At 32.8% G+C, this 26,841-nt stretch overlaps 1 protein-coding gene across 1 annotated transcript; it reads left to right on the top strand.

Annotated features, from left to right (window-relative positions):
* Positions 1 to 1,281: 1,281 nt before the first annotated feature.
* On the top strand, positions 1,282 to 16,246 carry LOC100260156 (nifU-like protein 4, mitochondrial). Its single transcript, XM_002264943.5, has 6 exons — positions 1,282 to 2,970; positions 3,932 to 4,093; positions 4,870 to 5,045; positions 11,339 to 11,442; positions 11,564 to 11,675; positions 15,867 to 16,246. Exons 1-6 carry the CDS (start codon positions 2,778 to 2,780, stop codon positions 15,933 to 15,935), a joined length of 816 nt encoding a protein of 271 aa, XP_002264979.1. The 5' UTR covers positions 1,282 to 2,777; the 3' UTR covers positions 15,936 to 16,246.
* The last annotated feature ends 10,595 nt before the right edge of the window (positions 16,247 to 26,841 follow it).

The following is a 26,841-nucleotide window of genomic DNA, read 5'->3' as shown; positions in this document are numbered from 1 at the left end:
AAATTGATAATAGAACTCATCAATTTTCCTTTGAACTAATATTATTTTGGTTGTCATGCTTGTTATTATATTGATTTCATTGTCACTTTTGAGATATCAATTCCAATATTGAATCCAACATCATTTTGCACTGGTTATCAGATGTTGGACCAAAACCTTTTATTAGTTTTCCATATCTAGCTATTATTGATGTGACACCACTTTTAGATTTGATATTGAAATCAATATTAGTTTTGTGTTGATATCATTTTGGATGGTAAATCCACAATTCATTTGCCTTAAAGCTCAATTATCAATTTACTATTCAATTGGACATCATAAAATTCGATACCACAACCTGTTGTATTGGTTTGAACTTTTCTTTGCTATTTGCCCATTGGTCTTTAACTATTTGTTTTGATTCTCGAAATAAATTTTTGAACTAAGTTTTGTGGAAAGTCCTTTTGAAATTAGGGAGTTCCTCTTATGTCTTGATCTTGAATCTCATGCAATCCACCTATACGTTTCACACATTTTGTTAAAAACTAGTGATGGTTTACTTATTCTTTATTGTATTGAGCATTATTCTATCTTTTTATCTAGCAATTAATCGATTAATTAATAAAATGTCAAAGGTTTTTTTTTTTTTTTTAAAAAAAATTATTTAGTAAAGATTGAATAAATTTCAAGCTCAATGGGTAGATACCTAACACTTTCTTAGCGTGTAACTCGATTCCTAAACCCATTCTTAGTTCAAAAATTTGCTTTTCCATTTTTAGAGTCACTTATAAGTTTTTTTTTTCTTATTTTATTTTTTCTTTAAAACTTAAATAAAATAAATGATAACTTGAACAATAAAAATCAATTTGCATAAATAAAAACCATTGGGTCCACTTTTGTTATTAAGTAAAAAGTTAGAAACAAAGATTATAATCAAATTGAATAATTGTGGTGTAGAACAAAAGGTTGGAAGAAAAAGCTAGAAACACATATTATAGTTTTAAGTAAAGGGAAATTATATTTACATCTACCAAATTTATTTTTATATCCATCCCATTTACACATCCATTTAAAAATATTAACCCACCTACAATTTTTAATACACTAGTAACACCCTTCCCATTCATCTCTTTCATACTCATCTTTTTATTCTTCATTTTTTCTCTCAACTTTATTCTTCCCAACAACAAACTTTAAGAAAAAAAAAAAAAATCTTTTAGGTTTGATTCTTTATATAAATTTTGTTAAAAACTCATTATAAAATAATTGAAAAACAATTAAAAAAATTATAAATGATTTGGAAGTGAGTAATCATGAAAAAGTACAAGATATATAAACGTACAAGGTCTGATATTATGCAAATATCCAAACTTGAAAGATTGAAGATCATGCAAAAGTCCTAATTTAGTATGTCAAACATTGAAAAAGGATCTAAACTTGGAAGGTCAGACACCGTATAAATGTTCGGACTCAGTGTGTCAAACCCAGAGAGATAAATGTGTATTTCTCGTGGTTTTAAAAATCGGACCGGATCGGCCGGTCCGACCGGCCATTGGTCATTATTCTGGTCTGGTCCGGCGAATTGGACCGGGAAGTGATAGCCGGCGGTCAGGCCAGCGACTGGGTGGTTCGATTGGCGAGCCAGACGAACCGTCGGTTCAATTTTTTTTTTCTTTCCTCTTAGCATCTGCGCGGCCTATTCCCGTTATCTTCGGCCACTAGAGCGTCGTCCCGGTGGCAGCCCTCTCCCCAAAACGCTCCAAAGCCCCGTCGCCGGCCACTCTGTCGTCCCGCCAGTAGCAGCACCCCCCAAAAGTAAAAAATTTAAAACAGAGAGAAACCTTTGGTGGAAGTGTGGGAGTGTGGTTCTTCGACTTTGCCATTTCCCTACAGCATTGAAAGTGGAGGAATTCAGTGAGATGGGAGCAAAAAAGCTGTACCGAGGTGGAAGAAGAACGAAGTTGTCATAGCTATCAGGGTTAGGGTTAGGGTTTTGACTCAAAACACAGTGCCCTCTTGCTTTCCTTCATTTTTGTTTTTTAAAATTTAATTTTTATGTTTTATATTTAATTTCTTCTATTTTTTTTAAATTTAATTTTTATATTTCATATTTAATATCTTAATATTTAATTTCTTATTTTTTGTTGATTATAATTATAATGATAGGTTTAATATTTAAAATTTTCATTTTTGTTTAATTTATTGCACACTAAAATTTTAATTTATTAAAATTATTGAAAATATTGGGTTAATTGATATTTACAAATAAAAAATTTTGTGAAAAAAACCCTATAGATAATTTAGATATAATTTATTATTTTTATTTATTAATTTTTAAAATTTTAATAATAGATAAAAATATATATTTATGACATTATCGATTCGATCGTTGAAAACATTGGTATTTCTCTTAAAGGGTAAGTTAGTTATTTCGTCATGAGACATTAATTTTAGCAAAATTCATTATTCAAATGAATGGAGAGAAATTGGGTGATGGATGTGAATGTAAATGAGTGTTCTTTTTTAAGAAAAAAGAAAAAGAAGACTAGAAAAAAAGTAAAAAAACAACAAAAGAACTACCAAAACAACTACTTGTTGATTATTTGAGGAATTATCTAAATTTAATATTATTTTTATAAAGAAGCAAACAAGTACTTGGTTGGTTATTTGAGAAATTATCTAAATTTAATATTATTTCTCCACTCAACCCGATGGGTGCCGCTGTGGGTTAAAAGAACCCCCTTTGTAAGAAAAAGAGAGAAACGTCTTGAAGCCTGAGTAACCCCAGAGAAACGGAGATGAAGGGCCTGGGAAGATTGATTGGGCGACGCCTTCTCTGCAAACGATTGGAGCCTTGGAGAAAGCCTCTCATGCCTCGTCGCCTCATTTTCTCCTCTTTCACAACGACCTCCTATTTGGAAAACCCCACCTCTTCTTCCCGTTTCACTTCCTTCAAATCTTCATCGCTTCCTAAATGGAGCCATTTCGGAGGTTTCTCTCTCTCTCTCTCTCTCTCTCTCTTATTCTTTTCTGTTTATTTCTGTTTGGCTGCCCAGAAAACGGAGGCAAATGGTGGACAAGAAAAAGAAATTTAGGGATGTTTTTTAATTTTTCAAATGTTGATTTTGGTTTCCAGGGCATGAGTTGGTTATGCGAGCTAGACCAAGTAGGCGTATTAGGTTTACGCAAATATTGGAAATTCTAAGATTCATAATTTAGTTTTCTTTTATTTTTCCTTTATTTCCGTGGCAGTCAAACGCAGAATTAGAGTCTGTGGCTTTGATCAAGTATGAAATGGTGGAATCATAACCTTTGAAAATGTGGAATCTTATTTATCTCTCTGTATTTTTTCTGTTAGTTTCTTACATTTTTCTCCTAAACAAAACAGAGTATTAGTATTTTTGGGGTTGCTTCTAGGAAAAATTTTAGTTGCTTTAGACGAAATGGTGGTATCCCAGCTTGCATTTCTGAAGCTGTGGTATATATGTACAGAGAAAGAGAGAGTCACACTCACAGACACACTCGTGGTTAATTAACAGGAGAAATTTGTGTTATTTCAACGTTCTAAACTTCCTCTAGAGTTTATCTTAATGGAACAATATATGACATTTTTTGTGTAAGACAGTTGGGCACCTTTTTTGCTCTCCAACTCACAATCTGTCTGCTCTTGAGTCTATGATTCTTTGTTTTGTCAATGAGGTAAAGGAGTATAGTGGCCTTCTTGAATGCCCTTGAGAGACATTGTTTTATGAGCCTTTTTAGGCTTCTTCTTTTTTGGTATTGTATAGTGTCTTTCTTCTCCTTTTGCTCTTGTTGCTTTGAGGTATTTCTCATCTGATCTTTTTCATTGATAAAATTCTTTATTTCTTTCTTAAAAAAAATTGAAACCCTTGATGGACTGTATGGAAGTGTAGATGTTTGAATAGTTTTGTTATGATGCTGCTGTGCTCAGGGCAGAGGAGGACTATGTTCATCCAAACTCAATCCACACCTAATCCCGCATCTCTCATGTTCTATCCTGGAAAGCCAGTTATGGAGGTAGGGAGTGCAGACTTTCCGAATTCTCGTTCAGCTATGAGTTCTCCACTAGCAAAAAGTCTTTATGGAATTGATGGTAAGTTCGTCCTTTTTTGATGCTTATGCGTGTGTTTATATATTTGGGTTAATATGTTGGCCAATTTGTTTTATGAGTATTTAATACGAATAACCTTAGCTTGAACTGTTTTCCAAGAAATATGAAAGGAATTTGAAGGTTTAAGATTGGAGTTGGTGGAAAACATCTTCTTGCAAATTCTCTATTCATTGTATGACAAACATGGGTGTGGGTATGAGATCCTTGTTGAAAGCTCCTATTTTACTTTGGGTGGCACAGTTTGATTTTTAAATTGATATCCTTTTATTCTTTCAACTTTCTTAGTAATAATTACATTAGAGAAAAAGAAGACTTTGCTGAAAAATGAACTTTTGTAAGAATATTTAGGGATAAGAGGAAAAAAGGACTAAAGAGAAAAAAATGAGAGCTTTTAAAAGAATATCTTCCCTTCCAATTTATTTTTAATTGATCTTTCTTTTATTATGCCGTATCCCAATAAGCTCCCTTTTTGGATCAATTTTTGGCTGAGTCCCTATGTCCCTAACATTTGAGCTGCGAAGGATCAACACCTAAACACATGCCCACATTTGACATTCATATCGGAACCCATGCAATATAATGCTCTATAAGAGAAAATTCATGCATAAAGATCTCCTCATTTCTTGTGTATCTTCCCTAAAGTCAATAAACCTCTGACCAGATGCAACTAAGTTCTCTTCAAGCTCAATTTTTTCAATATTTGTTTTGATTGTTGTTAGCAAGACTAACATTGTAGGCTCTCCTCTTCTGTCTTTCAGGAATTACTCGAGTTTTCTTCGGATCAGATTTTATAACTGTAACAAAGTCAGATGATGCTTCTTGGGATTTTATAAAACCTGAAATTTTTGCTGCAATCATGGACTTCTATTCATCTGGGAAGCCACTGTTCCTTGACTCCAATACTGCAGCAGCAATGGACACAGCTATTCATGAAGTATCTCCTTGAACTTTAATATTACGCATGTTTTCTTTATTTGTTTTTGACAGGAGTGCACTCTGAGTTCATTGAATGTTATTAATCAACAAAATGTTAAGCACTGCAATTTTTTATTCTGCTGTTTTACTTATTTTCTCGTCCAAGTTTACCTTTTGAATATGGTATAGATTTCAAGGGCATGAGCATGTGCATTAATGTATTTGATTTCCAAACAACAGATGTGCGTGCAGCTAAAAAATTAGGGTCAAAACCTTAGAAAGTTTAGAGGGTTTTTATGTATCTGTTAGGAAGACATGTCACAGTGAGATATTTACATATGGTCCATGATTCTTCCCTTGAGGTTGCATCTTGTCTGAGATGTGCACTTCATTGTTTAACAAACATAAGGTGCTCCATAGCTGATCTTGTAATTGAGATTTAGACTTTTCCATCTTCCTTAGGCTCTGTTTTATTTTACTTTGGATTTTAGAAATTTTAAGGGAAAGTAGAAAGGAAAGGGAATAGTGTGGAAAGTTGGGAGGAAAGAAAAAGTCAAGGAAATAAAAAATAGATTCAAATTTAATATAATTTTCTCATGTGCTTTTCCAAATTTATTTCTCCTATATAGAGTGAAAAACTTGAAAATGCAAGGTTCTAAATAATTTTCATCATGCTTAATTTTCCATGGTAAATAACGTAAGAGATTTTGGACTCCTTCCTACATTTTTTTTTCTTAGTACTTTCTGTGATCCAAAAATAGTGTTAATTTATTTTTTAACTTTAAATTCATAACTAGTATTATATAAAGCAAGAAACTCTAAGCCTGCTCAAAGGTTTTTTTCTTCCTTTTTTTTTTTGCCCTAATAGTATCTTATAAAGATATCCTTTATTTTTTGATGAAAAAATTGCTTGGAAAAATGCTATTTTCATAAATCCATAATTATCTAATCAATTCAATTTTATAATCGTACATTTAGTCAACTTAATAATTTCGTTAACAAACACTGAAACCATGCCAAACTGTGTGCCTCTGGCACTGCAACATATGGGCGTTGCACATCATGACGTTTAACAGTCTAGACTACCACTTTATCCCACCTTCAGCATCTGATGACCACCTTCATAGTGACAATGTAATAGTTTTATGCTTTTTTTCCCCTTCAAAAAGGGAATATTACTTCTAATCTTAGCCTGGTTGCTGGAGCATTCATACTTTGGATAAATGCTAGGTAGATTAAAGTGATCACTTGCTTTCTAGGAAAGTTTTAACTTTCAGGTTGTGGTGCCCTGATTGGAAGTCTTTGTTTTCAACTGATGCATGACATTATTGTTTGGGCTGTTAGCTAGTAATCTAATATAACTCTTCAAACATAGAGGAGTAGCAATTTGTATTATTCTATTAGTCATTGCTCATTAAAGGGTTATCCTAACTACTTGGGTTTGACCATGTGATTTTCCTTTTTCGTCATTTTACTCTATCGAGGATTATACCATTGGCTAAATCATAGGCTTTCCAGCCTTCTTTTGCAGCCATGAACTTCTTTTTCTTGGGGATGCTCATAGCACTTCTAAACTTAACCAAGTTACTCCTTAGTGGTAGTCATTATTCTCGGGTGCGCATGAACAAGTTACCTCAACCCTCTCTCATCTTATTCAGTGCTATGCTTTGCTTCTCTAGATTACAATTTCTTTTCTCATTCTATCTTTCATTGCATTAGTGTTATCCATGTCTTCATTCTTATCTTAGCTACTTCTAGCTAAGGTGTTGGCTAACCAGCTCAAGAAGATGGTGGGCTAGATGTTTTTAGTGTTCCAACAAGCTTTTGTGGAGGGTAGGCAAATTTTGGAGCAACCCTTATTGCAAATGAGGCCTTAGATTCAAGGCCAAAGAGTAACTTCAGTGGGGTCATTTGCAAGCTAGACATCAAAAGGCATAAGATCATGTGAGCTGGGATTTCTTATGAGCATTTCTAGAGATAATGAGCTTTGGTTAGAAATGGGTCAGATTGATCAAATGGTGCATTTTAATGACAAAATTCTCTATCCTAGTCAATGGGCTCCATTCGGTTTTTTCCAAAGCTTTAAGGGTTTGAGATAGAGAGGCCCTGTTTCCCCTTATCTCTTATTTTGGCCATGAAGGACCTTAGTAAGATTCTGAAAAATGCCAAGGAAGGGGGCTTCTTCTTAGGTTTCAAAGTGTGAAGTAGAGGTGGGGTGGGGATGGAAATGTCTCATTTGTTGTTTGATGATAATACCCTAATATTCTAAGATGCTAACATGAAGCAGTTGGAGTATCTAAGTTGGGCTTTGATGTGTTGCTAAGTGATTTTAGGATTAAGGATAAGAATGGAGAAAAGTGAGTGTTTTCCAGTAGAGGAAACCACATATTTGGAGGACCTTGCCTCTGTGTTTGATTATAGGGTTGGGAGCCTTCCTTCCACATATTTGGGCTTGCCTGTGGGTGCACCTCACAAATCAACAAGGGTATAGGACACGATGGAGGAGAGATTTCGGAGAAAGTTAGCCTTGTGGAAGAGGATATCTTTCTTTCAAAAGGAGGGAGACTCAGTGATCAAGTATACTGTCATGTATGTTGATATACTTCATGTCTCTTTTCACCATTCTGAGGGGGTTGAGCTTAAGACTAGTGCATACCCAAAGGAACTTCCCTTGAGATGGAAGGGCTCGTGAGAGAAAACCTCACTTGGTTAATTGGACCACTATGTGCCTAGACAAAAAGGATAAGGGGCTTAGCATTAGAAAGCACCATACTCTTAATAGGGCTTTTCTAGGCAAATGGAGCTAGAGATTTGTGTTTAAGAGAGAATTCCTTTAGAACTAGGTTATGGTTGGAAAGTATGGGTCATAAGAAAGGGGATGGAGCTCAAGGGTGACAAAGAATAGCTATGGGGTGGGGTTGTGGAGGGCCATAAAAATGGGTGTGAAGTATTTCGAAGTAGAACTTGTGTCATCGTGGGTAATGGTGGATGAATAAAATTCTAGAAAGATGCTTAGTGTGGTGATATCTCTTTGGAAGAGGCTTTGCCAATGCTCTTTGCCATAGCCACTGGCGGAGACTCTTGAATAGCAAATTTGTGGTAGGAGGACAGGGAGGGAAGGTGAAGGAGCCCCCATTTCCACAGACAGCTCTATGATGGGGAATTAGGAGTGGAAGTCTTTTTTGGAAAATTGCATCCTTTCTCAATTAGAAGAGACGGGAAATATGGTTTAAGTTGGAAGGAAATAAAGACTGGAAAGTTTTGCATCAAATCTTTCTATGCATCCTTAGCCTAGGGAGGTAGTGAGCTTCCCTACAAGCATCATTTAGAATCCTTGGGTGCCAATGAAGACCAAAATATCACTAAACAATTTAATTTGCAAATCCATAAAAAAACAGTGGTCTAAAATAGCTAGTTCTCTACCCATTTAATTTCTCTTTAGTTTTTTGCTTTGTCTGCTTTGTTTTCTTTTACTTGAAGAGTAGCTCTTTGTTTTTTAGAAAAATTTTGTCTTTTTTTTTTCCACATTTAATACCACCCATTAAAAATGTAACTTTAGTCTAGTAGCTAACTCATCTCTAGTTGCTGCCAATGCCATTTGACTAGTCAACCTAGGCGTCTCCAAGATACCCCCTGCTCACACCTGTTCTAGCCCTTTTCCAATTGCATCTTAAGATGACAAATGACACCTACAACAACCAAGTAAAACTAGAGAAAGTTGACTAAATTTTCAGTCACACAAAATTAAGCAGCAACTAACTAAGTTGCCAGCTTGCATAACTAATGGTATTGCAAAGAATTTCCACTATTGTTAACCACTTTTAATGTACTTTTCTGTCAATTTAACATGCTTATTACTCAACTAATCATTTTCCTTAATTGACTAACTAATCAATTCACTAATTGAGTCATTAATCCTCATTTAAAAAGACTAAACAACGTATATTAGCTTTTAATAATCTTCAAGTCATTGCTATAGCCATTGAAAAGATGAACTTTGGGCAGAAATGGATAGAATGTATTAAGTAGTACATATCTTCTGCAAAGTTTTCTATGATTGTCAATGGCGCAACTTCGGGTTTCTTTCAGAGTCCAGGGGTTTTAAGGTTCGGGGACCTTCTATCCCCTTAAGTATTTCTTGTAGTAATGGAGGCCCTTAGTTAGCACATGGCTAAGGCATACAAAGCTGCAGCTAGTGAAGTGGCTGGTTGTGTGCACAAAGAAAAGCAAGGGGGATTAGGCTGTAGATGCCTATCTTCGTTACGTAAGGCTCTATTATGCAAGTGGAGTTGGCGATATGCAAATGAAAAGGGAACTTTCTTGATACAGGTTACAGAAGAAAAATATGGGAAAGGAGGAGGGTGGTGGTCTTGCAAAGTGAGAAACAGGTATGGGATTGGGTTATGAAAAGCTATTAGAAAGAATGGGGACACTTTTTATGGTATAGCATCCTTCTCTTTCAAAAATGAAAGGAGGGTGAAGTTTTGGAAGGAAAGGTGGTGTGGGGATAAGCTTCTGTGTGTATCCTTTTCATCTTTGGATGCCTTGACCGTTTCAAAGGATGCTTGGGTGGCAACATTGGAATCTTTGTTTTTCTAGATCCTTGAATGATTAGGAGGTGGATATTGTTAAAGATTTCTTTGCTAGGTTGCAATGAACGTTGGTGAACAATGAGAGGAAGGACAAGGTGGTGTGATTGGACCTAGGGAAGGATAAGTTTTCTGTCAAGACTTTATATGCCATCTTGGAATCAAGGGTGTTAATTCTTTTCCTAACCGGTATTATTTGAAATCCATGGGTTTTGTCTAAAGCAAACTTCTTCGTGTGGAAAGCTAGTTAGGGGAATATGCTGACCCTTGGCAAGCTTCAAAGGAGAGGGTGGTCTTTGGCTAATAGATGTTTTCTGTGTAAAGTTGAAGAATCCAGTGATCATCCTCTTCTTCATTGCTTCAAGACCAGGGTCTTGTGGCAGCTCCTCTTTGCTTTGTTTGGTGTTTATTAGGTCCAATCCTCCATAGTCAGAGACTCTCTTGTCTTGGCATGTATCCTTTGTGGGAAAAGAGATGTAAAAAGACTTGGAGAGTGGCTCCCATGTGCATTTTTTTGACTGTATAGAGAGAATGAAACCAAAGATGTTTTGATAATATGAAGCAAATGGATCATTCTTTGAATTTTTTTTTTCTTTTCAATCTTCTCTCATGGTGAAATTGTTTATAAAGGGAGGTTTTATGTCTTTAATCGACTTTGTAGATTGGTTGGGGTCTTGCTAAGGGAGTGGAGTTGTTTTTTGTGTCCTCTCTTTTTTTGGTTATGCCTTTTGGCGTCCATTGTACACAACCTGTATGCTTTTGTGCTCTTTTTTTTTGGTGCTTTTTACAAATTCTTTTCATTTGCCTAGAAAAAATAACATAGTTTTAGTAATAGGAAAATTTAGTTTTAGTAATTATGAAAATGGATACATTAGATCAATTCACATAAAAGAATGTAATGATTGAGGATCTTTATTCCAGCACCATGGAAGCTTTTTGATTGTTGTATAATAAGATGTGATATCAAAGGAGATGAAAGAAGAGAAAAGATAGATCTTTCATGTTTGGCAATCATACCAAAGTTCCTATGCAATCACACCTAGAGTTCCCTAAGCAATCTCACTTGGGGAAGACAATTACCTCTTAAGAACTTAGATAGCTACTCATTTTTCAAAAAATTTTGTTAATAAAATTGAAAGACTACATTGGTCTATACTCATGGAGTTCTTTTTCCTAACAAAAACTAAGACTTTATTTCCTAGCAAAAATATGACTCCTTTCCTCATCAAATTAGAAACTAAAACAAAAAAAAATTTGAAGGAATAAACTACTAAATCAATTTCAATAATACTAAAAAAGACTCCTACTAAAATATGAAGTGTTAAATCTCTAAACTATTTTTGCTGAATATTTTTCCTTTTTCTTTCATAAGTTGTTGTAAGGTGCTTAACATGTTGTTCACCTTTATATGGTATATCAAATATCTCATTACTAACATGAAGTATTTAGGAGACTTGACTAACAACATGAGTCTTGTTTAGCCATTTTGCATGGTGCAAATCAGTTATGATTTTCAGCAGAATCTCATTGATCTAACATGCTGTTACATAAAAGCATATAGTCAAAATAGGGTCCAGAGGGTCCAAAGAGAGTTCAAGAAGACTTGACCCAACAACTGATACCTGGAACTCCAAAATGTTTAATTCCAAATATTTTCTGATTGTCTGCAGTTATTCCTGCATAAATCTCATGTATATAACCATTTCTTGTGTTGCCATGACAGGATGATTCTGAAACTGTAGCAATGATCAAAGAACTGTTGGAGACTCGTATTCGACCAGCAGTTCAAGATGATGGTGGGGACATCGAGTATCGGGGATTTGATCCGTGAGATTCCCTTCATCTAGTTAGAAGTAAAGTTGAATGTTGAGGTCACGACTGAAAGTATAAATTTCTTTTCCCTTATATGACATTGTTTTTATTGGATCATATGGGTTTACTTCCTCAGGGAGACAGGAATAGTTAAACTAAAAATGCAAGGAGCATGTAGTGGCTGCCCTAGCTCATCTGTTACACTGAAATCTGGCATTGAAAATATGCTGATGCACTATGTACCTGAGGTAACAATCATTAGTTTCTGCACTTATAGATTCATTGTGGTCTAACATGAATGCATCAATGTGCACCCATCAAATTGTGTGTATTGTGTATTGCGTATTTCAACCATCCATATGGATTTAGATGTTTATAAATGCTATGTTGTGCGTTGTGAAGCCTTATTGTAGAAAGTGGCATCATTTTTAATTTTTAGGTCATCCAAGAGGTCACAAGTCTCCAGTTCCCTGTTCTGGTGGATGGAATGCTTAGGTAAAACTTCCATAATAGTGGCCTTCATTGTCTGAAATTTGTCCATTTATACCTGTAAGTCTGTAGAATGCATTATCCATGCCTTCATGCATTCGTAAGTTTTTGCACTTGAGGAATTTACTTCTAAAAAACAATTCCTCATGCACAAATGTGTTTATTGTATTTATAGGATAAGTTATTGTTAGTTCCATCAAGGCAAGTTGATGTTGACTAGTTTTAACTTTAACATTCAATTCTAAAGTTGTGTCTAAGGTTACCTAAAGACTGTCCTAGGGGAAGGGCAGTATCATTCTTAATTTTTGGATCATCCAAGAGTAGGGTCACAGGTTCTCCAGTTCCCAATACTGGTGGATGGAGCACTTGGTAAAACTTCCATTACAGTGGCCTCCATTACGTCCAAAATTTGTCCATTAATACCTATGAGTCCATAGAATGCATTATCCACCCTTCAATTTTTTTTTGATAGGCTAATGAGAAAATGTATTAAAAGCTCAACCAATTTAGAAAATCGGTGTTGGACTCTCATTCAATCTCAATTTGTTCTCACCTTCCCTTTTAATTGAGAAGGATTGCAATTTCTGTAAGAGAATCTCCACTTCCTCAAGCTTGTAATCATTAAATTGCCTTGAAAAGCAGGGACTCCAACCACCCTTTCCCAACCTACTCTGATGCCTCTGCTATCCATCCATCTTTGTTAGAAGCAAAAGAGAATAAGTTTGGGAAGGCTTCTTCCAAGGGTAAATCTTCACACCATTAGGCTTTCCAGAATTTAACCCTTCTCCCATTCCCAACTGAAAAGTGAGTCCTGCATTTTATACATTCCCACTCATGTCTGATGGCTTTCCACACCCCCACTCTATATCCTCCTCTTCCAAGAGTAAATACACACCTTCATGCATTCACAAGTTTTTAAACTAGCTGAATTTACTCCTAAAACATAATTCCCCATGCAATACTGTGTTTATTGTAGGTTACCTATGAATGTCCCAGGGGGAGAGTGAATAGGATTATCAAATTCTTTAACCAATTGTGATTTTATTTAATTTAAAGTACAAGCCAACTAACCAACTAATAATGATGTATATAATGAATTCTTTTGGAAAATTTTACGAACACCTCGCAAGCAAGTATTCAACCAATATATAACCAAGGTGACTAAGATATGTATCATAAATAATAATTTTCAAAATATGAATATAGAGAAAAATTAAATTCACAAGGTGAATGATGAAGAGGCAAGAATTTATAGCTGTTTACCCTAAAGCCTACATCTCTTGGATAATATAGTTGTGTTTATCCCTCAATCAAACAAGTTTTAATTGGTTTACCTATATGTTATGACACACTTGTTTCAGGGGTTATGAAGAAACTAATCTAAAGATTTTCTTACAAGCTCAAGTAAAGTAGGGCTTTTCAACTTGAATTTGTGAATCATTTCTAGTGAAACAATATTTTCCTTTCCAATGGTGTCAACCGATATTGTGCTTACTTTCATGCATAATGTACAAGGTTGTAGAAGTTGTCATTGAAGCCAATGATCATTAGTCAATTGTACAGTCACTTATATTCATCCACAACGCATTGTAATTCCTCTTGGTCCAGCCGTGCATTTATTGTGTCGGTTTCAATCTTTCCTCAACTATAGGCCATAATCATTGTGAGTTCAGATGTTTCATCTCTAGGCTGTTGATCCTTGTGGCACAAGATTAGTCCTCTTGGCTGCTTCCCAATTGATATGTTGCCATGCCCGAAGCTACTTTGATAATGCTTCAGGCATTGGATGTATTGGCCAAACTCAAGGTAGAGGTGGTGTATGTTTTGTCAGCATATGCATCCTTATGTTAGGCATGGCAATATTGACATTCTTTGGAAGGGGCCCTGCTTTCCTCACTATTCTTATAGTTTTATTTTCCTTTTCAAGTTGTGGCAAGGAGGTCCTGACTTCTTTGACAGACTTTCTTGTATGGGATACTGTATCAAATATCTTTGCTGAACCCCTTCAATCAATGTTGGAACTTTCTTGCTTATCTTGCAATGTTCATCTACCAACTCTGCATTTGAAGTGTATTGCATTTTGGTTCAGGTTGTGATGAAAACAGTTTATATTTTCCTTAATAAAATATATCTTGTCAAAAAAAAAAAAAATTCTGTAGGGCAACATTATTAGAAATAATTTCAATTGCAATAGACTGTTCAGAACAGCCTCAACTTTAGTTTCCATCAAATTGGGAACCCTAACCTTTGGAGTTATACTATGCAAATTTACTTGGGTTGTTTGATTGAAAGCATGATGTGTATTTAACTCTCATTGGTTCTCCATCATTTGGCCTACCTGATGTCATGTAGGCAGTTTGTTCAACTTGATTTGCTGGTCGAGCTATTAATATGTGAAGGAGCTACAAATATTTCTATAGTGTCTTTTGTTAGCTGTTAGAGGGTAAAAACAGTGTTCAAGCACTCCAGAGGACTTGAACCCAAGTTATAAGGCTTCCAGCAGGCTTAACCGGCACCAGACCTGTGACATCTTGATGACCACTTAATTTTATAATTGTGCAACTATCTCTTCCATAAACCTTGGATTCAATTTTAAAGCTTTTGGACTGTTTATAATTCATCATACAACATAATAATGAACCTTAGTTTGAGTATGTTTGTCATTTTTAGACCTTAACTCTATTATTGATTTTGATGTCATAATTAGCTAGATTCAAATCAATTCCTAATCACTCAAGTCAAGTTGTCTTAGTTCTATTTATTCTCAAGTTTCCTAATTACTCAATTCAACTCAACTGAACAGAACCTTAACCAAGGTTCCCGAGTATTTGGGTTGATTTCTCAAATCTTCACCATTCTGCTCTGTGCTGAGTCATACTTGTCAAATTGTAGACCAGTCATTCCTTTTCACTTCCCCAACCCATGTTTTTTTGGCTTCTTGTCCTATGGATCATTCCACCTTAAACATAAGACTCCATGGTGGTGCAATTATCGGTCTTTAATCCACATGGCCTGGCTATCTCCAGTTTAGGACTAGTTACTCATGCAAAATTCAGGGTTTCTAAGTTTGGGTCGGATTTCGTTTAAGCCATGTAATTATTATTTGTCTATAGAATGAGGGAGGTTTTTTATTTTTATTTTTTTTATTTTTATTATTACAATTTGTAAGCTGTTTTGGTACTGAATTCTTTTCCCTGAAGGCACTTATTATTAGTTTCTCTAGGTTTATGCCTAGTTAATGATCTTGATAGCATTGGATCAATGATTTAACTTGGAAGAATTAGAAGCCAACAACAAGAATCATGATTCTGTTCCCTAGGGATAGCCCACAAGGAGCTTTTAGAATCAGAAACCTATCCATTTTTATTAGGTTTGAACCTATCATTTAACAGATATCATATCCAAGGGATGAAATCTTCAATGCTTTCAGACATCAGAATTGCTATGTTCTTCTTTGGCTTAATTCTGGAGCCAAAAACCATGCATATGATTCGGTCCACTGAAAATGAGTTGCAGCAAGTTTAATTGGGTTCACCGTCACTTCTGCATTAAGCCTTACTGGTTTTGTGCATGATTTTCTGTGATGTATCTAGGAAAATCCCTCTTTTCTCAATCTGCATTTAGGTTTGCTTTATGTGTTCAATTTTCTTCAATTATTCAGTTTCAGACTACACTTCCTTACTGGTTCTTACTATGCCTCCTTGAACACTTTATATATTGTATTTTTACATTATTAAGTTTGGCAAATTGTTTCCACATAACCAAAGTTGATTCTAATCCTTGTTGTGTGATACAAACATGGTCCCTGATATGCTTCTGGTTGGTCGAATGGTGGATTGATTGTTTATTTATTTGTTTGTTTATATTATGTTTATTTTTATTTATTTATTTTGATTTTTAATTTTATTTTTAGTCTACTCTATTTGACTGAACTTTCTGCATTTTTACAGGTCAAAGGTGTAGAGCAAGAATTAGATGCTGAAGATGAAGATGTTGCACTATCTGGCCAGATGGATTAATTGAATTCACTACTCAATAATTTGGAAACATAATCTGATAAATCATGGGCTCAGGGAGAATGCATTCACGGTTCCTGTATAGAAGCAAATAAAGTGAGTGGCCTTAGTTTCATCTAGTGCTGGAATTTTGTGTCATCAGCCTATCATATGTGCTATAGTAAGATTGTGGAGCTGTATAATCACCTCTTTCCTCACAAGAAAGGTAGTTTGTGCACTCTGCTGTATCTTTATCTTTGTCACTTTCTGCTACTCGCCAACAAAAAGAAATTATATATATATACACATAAAGATAAAATTTTGGATTTTCAGCAGATGGTTGTTTCTGCAATTTTTCCATGACTTAGTTGAGAGATAATGAGCTTGATCTGATTTGTGACGAAAGAAGTTGGAATCTGTATGTATGTTTTGCTGAAGTTGACTAGTGCTGTTTTTGATTTGTGTTTGCTGATGGCATTGTTTTGAAGCAAACTCAATTCCTTATGCCAAAGTAAATCAGTGCATGCCATTTTTAATGAGAAACAACATTAATGAAGGGCAACTAAATATGGTGTAGTTGAATATGATAGGCTGTAATCAAATGTGCTGAAATAGTGCTTAATGAGTGAATAAGCTGCTTAGGTGCAATCACACAAGGAGACTAGGGTAGGTTCACATGGAAAATCATACAGCCTCTCACCAAGCTAATCACTCTTGTTTGTGCCTCTTCTTCCTCCTTTGATCAGCCTACCTTGAATTCATAACTACCTGAATGCTGTGCAAAACGCTCGAAGGGCATTTGAATGTTCATTAGTAGATGTTTGAACGTCCTCCTTAGGGGTATTTGAATGCCCATACTTGTTTTCTCAGGTTCGACTCCTTTTTTTTTGTTCTTTCCTAAATTCCAACTTATTTAAATTTAATAGCCATTTCTCATCCTCTAATATATTCAATGCATATGTACCTTGAATTTCAATTGATTCTGATGTAGCTTAAAATCGTTTTTAATTGGCAAGATCTTCAAAATGCATGATACATCGGATATAAGTCTTACACTATCTAAAAAAAAAAGTCACCAGCTCAAGTCCCCTCAGGACAACTGGAAGCTTACCCGGTCGTTAACTTTAGGATCCCGTGGAATTAGTCGATGTACGCATAAACTGATCCGGACATCCACGATTATAAAAAAAAATGTCTTACACTATCTATTAGTGTGTGTTACTATCTTTATCATTATTATTACAATCAATAACAAAAAAGTATTCTTAAATCACACTTTTTGGTTTTCTAGGATTTGTATGTGTACTCTTCATACCATAAAACATCAAATTTTCATATTATTTCTTCAACACAAGTAATCTAACCAATATGCAAAACCTTTAAATCAAGAGCCATAGAAATGAAAAAAACTTTGGTTGCTTTAGAACTTGAACGCTCACACTCTAGATATGCATGCATAATGGTGACAAAATAAGGTCTATTTCAGTTCAGATTGAGAGATATATCCATCCAATCATATGAATTCAAAATACATTTTGAATTTAATCCAATAAACCATTGCATTTGTGTATACTTTTTCTTGTTTTATCTAGAATATAGCTTAAGCAAGCATTGTGACACATTACATAACCAACATAAAGAAGTATTCCCAGCCTGGAATGAGAGACATATAAAAAATATAATGACAAGATTAATTTGCTGAAAAAAGAAAAAGTTTCTCAAAGTAATATGATAGGTTAAAATTTTATACATATTTATACTATATATTTTAATATTAAGAGAAAACTAGAAAAAAGAAAAAAAAATAATATAAACAAATAAATAATATGACCACAATCCAGTTTTAGCTGACACTCATTGATGGTACAGTTTAATATTATAGTAGTATATAAATGATTTTACATCCTACTTGAATTCATTTAGTATAAAAATAATATATATGATATGAATATATGTTATAATGCAAATTAAAGATACAATTTATCACCCCAATTAATTATGTTTATGTTATCACACATGTATTACATGTGTATACACGTGTATATACTACTCTATGAATGAATCTCTTCTTTGGAAAATCTAGAAATAGGAAATTGATCATGTTTGGTAACTATTTTGGAAAATAGTTATGAAAAAACAATTTTTGAGAATTGTTTTATGATGTTTTTTATAAAATAAAAATTTGTTTGGGAACTTGAAATATTTATAACTTGTTTTTAATATTTTTAAAAATATTTAAAAATAATTTTTATATTTAATGCTTTATTTTTAATTATTGTACATATTTGTATAATTATTTTTTAAAATAACTTTAAGAAAACAAGTGAAAATAACTGAAAACAATTAAAACATGTTATTTGAAAATAACCTATTTTCTGTTTTTGAGAACAAAAAATATAAAACAATTTTCTAGTTGTCAAATGTATTTTCTTGTCTTTTTGTTTTAAAGAATAGAAAACTATATTTGAAAATAGTTGTCAAACAAATCCTAAATCTACTTGAACTCAATTGAGTTCTATGTTTACTTTTTGATTTGTTGGTTTATTGTTATTATTATTATTTGCTCACTTTCTACATCAAATGATTTCAAGCATACCCTTAAAATAAAATAACATAAAACTAATATGCTAAGTACTAGCACAACTAATAAAATATCGTTCATTTGCTTTCTAACCTTCCATTGAAAATCTATTTGACTTGTAACGAGTACTCTAAGATGCCACATATCAAAATAAGAATACACATAAATACATTTGTACATATAAAACTTATAATAACAAGATTAGTTTGTTGAAATAAGAGTAAAAGTTTTTAAAAGTAATATGATAGGTTAAAATTTCATACATATTTATATTATATATTTTAATTTAAAAAGAAAAATATAATAAAAGAAGAAAATTTAATATGTTAAAAAGTAATATGAATAAACAAACTTTATACCACAATGCAATTTTAAATATCATAAATTCATGGTATGGTTTGATATTATAGTTGGAAGGAATCCTAAATTTCTCCAATCCTTATATCATGCTCAAGTTAGGTGCATGAAAAATCCCTAGGGCTTTTAGATCCTATGCAACCAAAAAAAAAAAAGGAAAAACACTTTTTAATAATGAAAGGGTTTGGATTTGTGCATAGAAAACATTATCTTTGATTTAGATGTTTTCAAATCAAATCCGTTTAGAGAATATCAATTTTAAAGCTGTTGGAAGTCTTATAAACCCACAATCTTCTATTTGATAGCTTAATCTCAATCTTGGCACTTTAAAGGAGGGTCTTTGGAAGGGAGGAGGCTATGACTCTCTTCTCTTTAAAGATGAAAGATGACTCACTTGAATACCCTTTTCCATCAAAGGCTTGAGTCACTTAATTTAGCCTAAAATGAGTCTTAATTAGTTAATTAACCTCATAGGGTCATCTAGTTAATCAATTATCCCAATCTAGAGAACTTATTAACTGATCCTTGTTCAATCTTGTGTAATTACCAAAACGCTCCAACGCACAAAAGTGAACCTAGAGTTAATCCAACCTTAATAGATTATGTCATCAAGGTATATAAGCTTAACCAGAGACCACTAGGATTGGTAGGAGTATTAGCTCGCTCAAAATTCAATTCTAAAGTTAATTTAATATCCTACTAAAAAGAATCAACCGTACTCTAATGCCCTATGTAAATAATAATGAGACATAGTTTGAATTTGCGACCTACCATCCTTTGTATGTAAACTCTCCATGAATTTGTGTTAGTAATTTAACAAGGTAATACTATCACCTATCAAGATTACTATTTCAATTCTTGAGTTACAAATCCCACTTATTATATGATCAATTGACATATTCTAATTCCAAGGAGCATATGTCAAATTTTCACTTAAGGAAATGTTATGACCATAGTTTTCTAGATTATATGTTATTTGGATCACCAAAGGAACACATTGTCTCAAACCTATGACATATCATGGTACCTCTATTAAGAATACCTATTACCATTAACCTCTATCAATGGTAACCCAATCCATAAGGATATGTTACCACCTTATGGTCTCACCCATAGGTCAAAACTTCCTATTGACTTTGACATAGACTTAATATTATTTCAAGGTTGAGAGTCCATGTAGTATATAGTTTGGTGAATCATGACAATTGATAGCCTTACGTTATGATTCACCATAAGTTATCTAATGTGTAATCATACATACTAGTGCACTCACCATGGGAAACTCATCTCAACAACCAAGACAAATCTTCCCTCCAAATAGAAGGTAGTGCACTACAATCTCTATTGGATTGCCCAAATCTATGAATTGACCATGAACAACTCATCATCTTGCAAATTATGTACACAAGTAATGTACAATGCAAGTGATATGCGTTGAATGCTCAAATCAATGTCAATGCATATAAGGGATAGCCTAGGGATAATAAAGTTTAACTTTGTTATATCATGTCTTACTTTTAGGGGCTTAATCCCAACAATAGTAGTATATAAATGAATTTACATTATACTTAAGAACATTTAATAGATAATAATATATATGATATGAAGATGTGTTATAATGCTAAGATACAACTTATCACCCTAATTAATTATATTTATAAATTAACTTCCTTCTATTAATGAATTAAAAATAAAATACAACTTATTTGCATATTGCAAACTTATTACATCACTCACAATCATGTTGTATGTGCATTACACATGCATTGCATGTGTACACAAAGAAGTTGCATATGCATAAACGTGCATTTATTATACTCTGGATGAATGTCATTATCAAAAAAACTAAAAATAGGAAATAAGTCTATTATAATTTTTTTGAATTTTATACTTCCTATTTAATTTTTTTGTTTGTTGTTATCTTGTTCACTTTTTTATATTAAATGATTTCAAGTATACCCTTAGAATTAAAAAATTTAAAACTAATAAGCTAAGTACTACAACAACTAATACTATAAATATAGGGTTTATTAGCTTTTTGACCTTCTATGGAAAATGTATTTAATCTATAGCAAAACTTTGTTTATGTCAATCAAAATAAGAAGCAACATAAATGACATTTGTACATATAAAAAATATAACAATACAACTAATTTATTGATAAAAGAATAAAAGTTTTTAAAAATAACATGATAGGTTAAAATTTTATACATATTTAAATTACATATTTTAATTTACGGAACAAAATTATTTTAAAAAAATTAATATATTAAAAATATATTAACAAGAAATATGAACAAACTATATAACCAAAACTTAATTTTAAATTACATTATATTTTAATACAATTAGTATGTAAATAATATATATGATATGGAGATATATTATAATGCTAAGATATAACCTATTCCCATAATTAATTAAAAATTAATTAAAGTTGTTTGCTTTTTGCAAACTTACTACATCACCCAACTCCATGGTGCACATGCATTATATGCGTTGCATGTGTATACATATACGTAGCATGTATATTCACATGCTTGTACTACACTTTGAAGAAATCTTACCCTTAGAAAACCTATAGTTAGGAAATAAATTTACTTGAACTGCGTTAAGTTCTATATTTCCCACTTGAATTTTTGCTTCATTTTCTTCTTTGCTTTCTACATTAAATGATTTCAAGCATAACCTTAGGATAAAATAACATAAAAATAATAGGTTAATTACTATAATAATTAATATAATAAAATAGTATTTATTTGTTGTAATATCTGAGTATTTTAGGTTATGTGGAAATTGTGAGTTTGCAAATTCTTTTAGTAAAATGATGGTTGAAAAGCCAAAAAGGAAAAATCAAGAACAAGTGTCTAATTTGGATTGGAAATTCAAAAAACTTTAGTTGTCAAGTAAATGAGTTGAGAAATAAGAAATTTAATTTAATAAATTAATAATCCAGTAGTTGGAAGCACAAGTATATGTATATATAATAAAATTTTAATTTTTGAGAAATTAAAATATATTTGGGATGATGTATAGATTATATGGGGAAGTTGTAAATAATAATAATAAGGGTTCATTACACTTTACCCTCCCAACCTATAGTGTGTTTTACACATTGCCCCATCGAATTCAAAATCGAGCAATGTACCTTTCATAGTTTATAATTGCATGCAATGTGCATTTTTTTTTATAGAAAAAATGTTATTTTTTTAATGGAATGACATATGCTCTCCGCATGATCAATGACAAAAGTGTATTTTTGCTATTAGTGAGGGCAAAAAGGTCATTGTTATTTTAAAACCCAAATTGAAGTCATCATCTCTCGCGTTGGTTGTTCCTTCTCTAACCCAAGAGACTTTACTTTGAAAAGCTCTGAATAGTAATGGTCGCACCATCTTCCTTGATGAGAGCAAGTTTTACATTGCCAACTTCGAAGAAAATCACTCGAATATAAAGGCGTATGATGTGCAATACACCACCAAGGTCAGCAAAATGTTGGAACTGATTTGTTCGACGAAGGAGCAGCTTTATAATGAGTGTAGACTTGTGTAGAACCTCTTCTTCTCCCGTTGTAAACTCGACATCAACGACCTCCCCAATCATCTTTATCAAGTATATTGGGATGTGATCCTTATGGACGGCTCTCATGGGTACTTTCTAGTGGCACCAAGAAGGATGTCGATAATATTTACTATTAGAGTTTTGGCGAGAAACAAGAAGCGTGACATTACCAACCCATGTGCTTGTACATGACATGAATAGGGATGTGAATAAGATTTGCAGTAATGAGTTTCTATGTAAAGAGAACTTGGTTAAGACCAAGGATTTGTTGGGGCATTTTATGGTGGAAACCCTGAAAGCTAGTAGCTTTTGCTTTTGTAGAAACCCCACAAAATCATTGTTACCATCCTCTTTATCATCATAAACCAATGATTGAGTGAAATTCATCTTTTGTGATTATTTTTAATATTTACATATTTTATTTTTATTTTTAAAAGTATAATGTTCAATTTCATAGATTTAAATTTACCAAGTTTTGCATTCTCAAAAAGTTCCCAGTTTTATGCCTATTTGACTAATGAGAAAAGTCAACAGACTCGAAATCATATAACTTCCACAAGTATCTGAAACCAAATGACCATAACTAATTCCAAGAATACAAATTTCATTTCTTTTTCACTAGCATTCTCAATCACCAAACAGGAGGGTGAAGAACAGTTGGTTGCAATTTGGGTTTTAAAATAACAATGACCCTTTTGCCCTCACTAATACCAAAAAAGATACTTTTACCCTCGGTCATGCGAAGAGCACATGTCATTCTATCCGAAAATAATTGTCTCTAAAAAATGCACATTGCATACAATTATAATTCATGGAGGGTACATTGCTCAATTTTGAACTCGAGGAGGCAATGTGTAAAACACGATATATGTTGGGAGGGTAAAGTATAATAAACCTTAATAATAATAATAATAATAATAATAATAATAATAATAAATAGTGATGAAAAATAGGAATAAATAAATAAAGAAAAATAAGAGAAATTGTACATGATGTGAAAGCCACCATTGGAAAACAAACAAAAAGAAAAGAAAAAAAGGATGAAGACGATGTGAAACTATGAAAGCCACTAAAGGGGAGATAAAGGGAAAAAAAAGTGTCAACTTCACATAGAGCAAAAGTAGTAAAAAGAGGTAAACGACAATAAAGAGAGGAGAAAAAAAAAATGATAGTTGATATATTGTGGGTCTTAGGAAGGTCATTTGATAAACCAATCGTAGTTCATTTCACGTCAAATTCTAAGAGGTTATCCTAATTTATGTGGAGAGCATCATTGCAAATATCAAATTTCAAAGTTAATGATGATTGTATTCTTGATGTTTATTTTATGTATTTTAGAAGAAAAAATAGTTGATATTACTCTTATGAGATAGATCTATTTATACTTATAATTCATGTTTTTTATTTTGTATATGATTGTTGTTTAAATTTTATTTATTGATGATTTATAAATTTTTAGTTGATGAAAATAATGAAATGGTCATTCGTTGATAATTTAACTTATGAGAATTGAAAAAAAATTATTTACATTAAATTTGAGATGATCGGACTATGTATGTATGTATGTGTATGTGTGTATGTGCATTATGTATTCTAGAAATAATAGTTCCAATATGTGGGTATTGTGTATTGCATTTGCATCATAGTTCTGTAAAAAAAAAAATAATAATAATGATAAAAGGTTATGTGCAACGAAAAAAAAAATGGCGACAAAAAAAAGGTTCCGAGAGAGGGAGAATTAAGAAATAAGTGAGATCTCTAGTGTGAATGACACAACAATTTACCTTGGAAGACTCTAAGTGGGGAGTGTATTTAGGTATAGACGTATATCTTTCAATGAAAGTCCAAGAATAACAATGTATTATATGATTGAGTATTAAATTTCCATTTTCATTTTCTTTTAATTACCAATATGTGTATATGTTATATATTTGAATTAAAATAAATTTTTGGTTAATATTTGGATGTCTTTTGTTGATGTATTTAGCCCTTAACTATTACCTATTAACCCTCTTAGGTGTAATGCACCTTACTAAGTAACATGGAAATGTTCATTCCTTTTTCTTTTAAATTTTTTAAATGCAAATATTATTCTTGAGGACCCATAGGTGGATTAGGGAGAGTTTTCAAATGTCATAGGATATTCAAGAGTTGTTTAAAAATATTAGTGTTCACTTGTGTTAAAGTTTTGAATATGTATGCATTTTGTGAATTTGAATATATGTAATTTGATTATACTTTGGTTGGGTTGTGAATGAATGGAAGGAACATTTGATTTAGAAATGGTTGTAGGGACTTTGATGATTATCTTAGGTTGAACATTAATAACATTTATGAGCTAGTGAAGGTTAGTGGTAAGAAAAATTCATTTAATTGAATTTTTAGTTTAGTTAATTTTATTAAAAATTGATATATATATATATAGGGTATACAAGTTGACTATTAGCTTGGATTAGGAGAAACTCTTAGGTTTGACTTGGGGTCATGAGTTGAGTTTTGGATTACTTGGAATTTAGGTCATGACAGTGTGGTATTAAAGCAAAGGTTGCAATAATATCTTAAGGATAGTTTTTGCATGTATTGTTCTTTTTATGCTTTTATTTATTTAATAAGTTCTTTATATGTTTATTTATTTGTTTGTTTTTACTTGTGTTTGATAACTTGTCTATAGTAGTGTTTGTTGGTGGTAGTAAGATATGGTATCATAATGATTATGACAAAATAAACGTCTTATTGTTACATGAAAATTGTCATAGATACCAAAATTGTTAGATTATTATATATGAATATATTTTGCTCACCTTGGAGTGTGATTAGATTAGGTCTTATTTGGTATTTGAAATGGTACGAAGGCTAAGAAGAGAGAGAATTGAGATGCATGAGGAAATTGATTTAGTTAGAAAGGAACTGAGAGAAGTAAGAAAAGAACTATGGGAAACTACTCAATTGCTAAGGCACCCAAACTCAAGAGGATTATGATCATTCTTATAGGAGAACTTGCTTAACTAGGGTAGTTATGAGTCAAATGGAGGCTATGAAGAGATTCATGTTGATGCAACCCCATCATTTAGTAGGAAATCAAATTCAAAGGTGACATAAAATTGGTTAAGGTGCATAAAAAGAATATTAGAGGGTTTGGATATCCCAAAAGAAAGAAAGGTCAATTTGGCAACATATGTGTTGGCAGATAAAGTAGACTTTTGGTAGGAGATGATGAAGAAAATATATGACATAAATGTGATAACTTAGGTGCAATTTGAGAGGATTTTTTTTTTTTGGATAAGTATTTTGGAGAAATGGCTAACTATGCTAAGAGAATGAAGTTTGAACATCTCAACTAAGGGTTCATGACAATGTTAGAGTACGAGTTTCATTTTTCTAAATTGTCTAGATTTGCTTTGTGCATGATTAGTGAGGAATGACAGAAGACAAGGGGGTTCCAATAGGGATTGAGGCTTACTATAAAAAATAGGGTGATAGCTATAAGGGACTACTTTAATTTAATCAAAAGAGTCTTATTGATTGAACAAAATATAGAAGATGCCAACCAAATTCGGGAGTAGCGAGAGATAGGAAGGGGAAGTAAAAAGTAAGAGAAATCTCCCATAGGAGGCCTCAAAATCAACAACAAAGGCAACAGAGCCAACAGTATAAGCATCTACCATTTTATGTTGGAAGTGAACAAAGTGTTCAGAGGATAGTAACTAGTAAAGCATATGTTATTTATGGGGCAAAAGATCATTTGTGGTGGGTTTGGCCATTGAGGGGTGCATCCCATACCTAGTTCTAACTTCAAGTAGGCACTCAAGAAAGGCCAACCTTACACTTTTAGCCTCTCTAATTCTAGTTACCTTATTACCAAGCACCTTAGTTGCCCAGCAATGCAGGGGACCATGACAACTACCATAAGTAGTTAAGCTAGATTATCTCAAGGGTCAAGTTCTAGAGGTAAAGGGAGATAAGCTTTAGCTAGAGTTTTAGCACTAACCCTAGCAGAACTAGGGGACAACATCATTTTGGTGGAAGGTATGATTTTGGTCTCTAGTACTTAGGTGCATGTTTTGTTTGATACGGGTGCAACACATTATTTTATCTTTACATCTTGTGCATATGTATTGGGGTTCAAAACAGAAATGATAGAAAAGTTGTTATACATTAAGTCTCCTATGGGCATGAATTCTAGAGTTTATAAAATATGTAAAGGGTGTGTTATCACCTTAGCAAATAAAAAGCTTCATGTTGATTTGAGGGTTCTAGACATGATTAGATATGATGTTATCTTGGGTATGGATGTGTTGGCAGTATATAAAATATTTATTGATTGTCATCATTGTAGGATAATATTTTGTTTGCTAGATGGATTCAAGATTTGTTTTGTTAAGGGGAAGTGTGTTAGCTTATCATTTACAATGTCTGATTTGTGCTATTAAC

This window comes from Vitis vinifera, chromosome 13 (assembly GCF_030704535.1).
Source record: "Vitis vinifera cultivar Pinot Noir 40024 chromosome 13, ASM3070453v1".
Lineage (NCBI taxonomy): Eukaryota > Viridiplantae > Streptophyta > Magnoliopsida > Vitales > Vitaceae > Vitis > Vitis vinifera.
Note: the sequence above shows the minus strand (reverse complement) of the source record. Positions and strands in the feature narration are given on the sequence as shown.

Coding starts and splice junctions, on each gene's coding strand:
- LOC100260156 (XM_002264943.5), top strand. CDS start 2,778: ATGAAGGGCCTGGGAAGATTGATTGGGCGACGCCTTCTCTGCAAACGA. Junction 2,971..3,931: donor TAAATGGAGCCATTTCGGAG/GTTTCTCTCTCT, acceptor TGCTGTGCTCAG/GGCAGAGGAGGACTATGTTC. Junction 11,443..11,563: donor GAGTATCGGGGATTTGATCC/GTGAGATTCCCT, acceptor TTACTTCCTCAG/GGAGACAGGAATAGTTAAAC.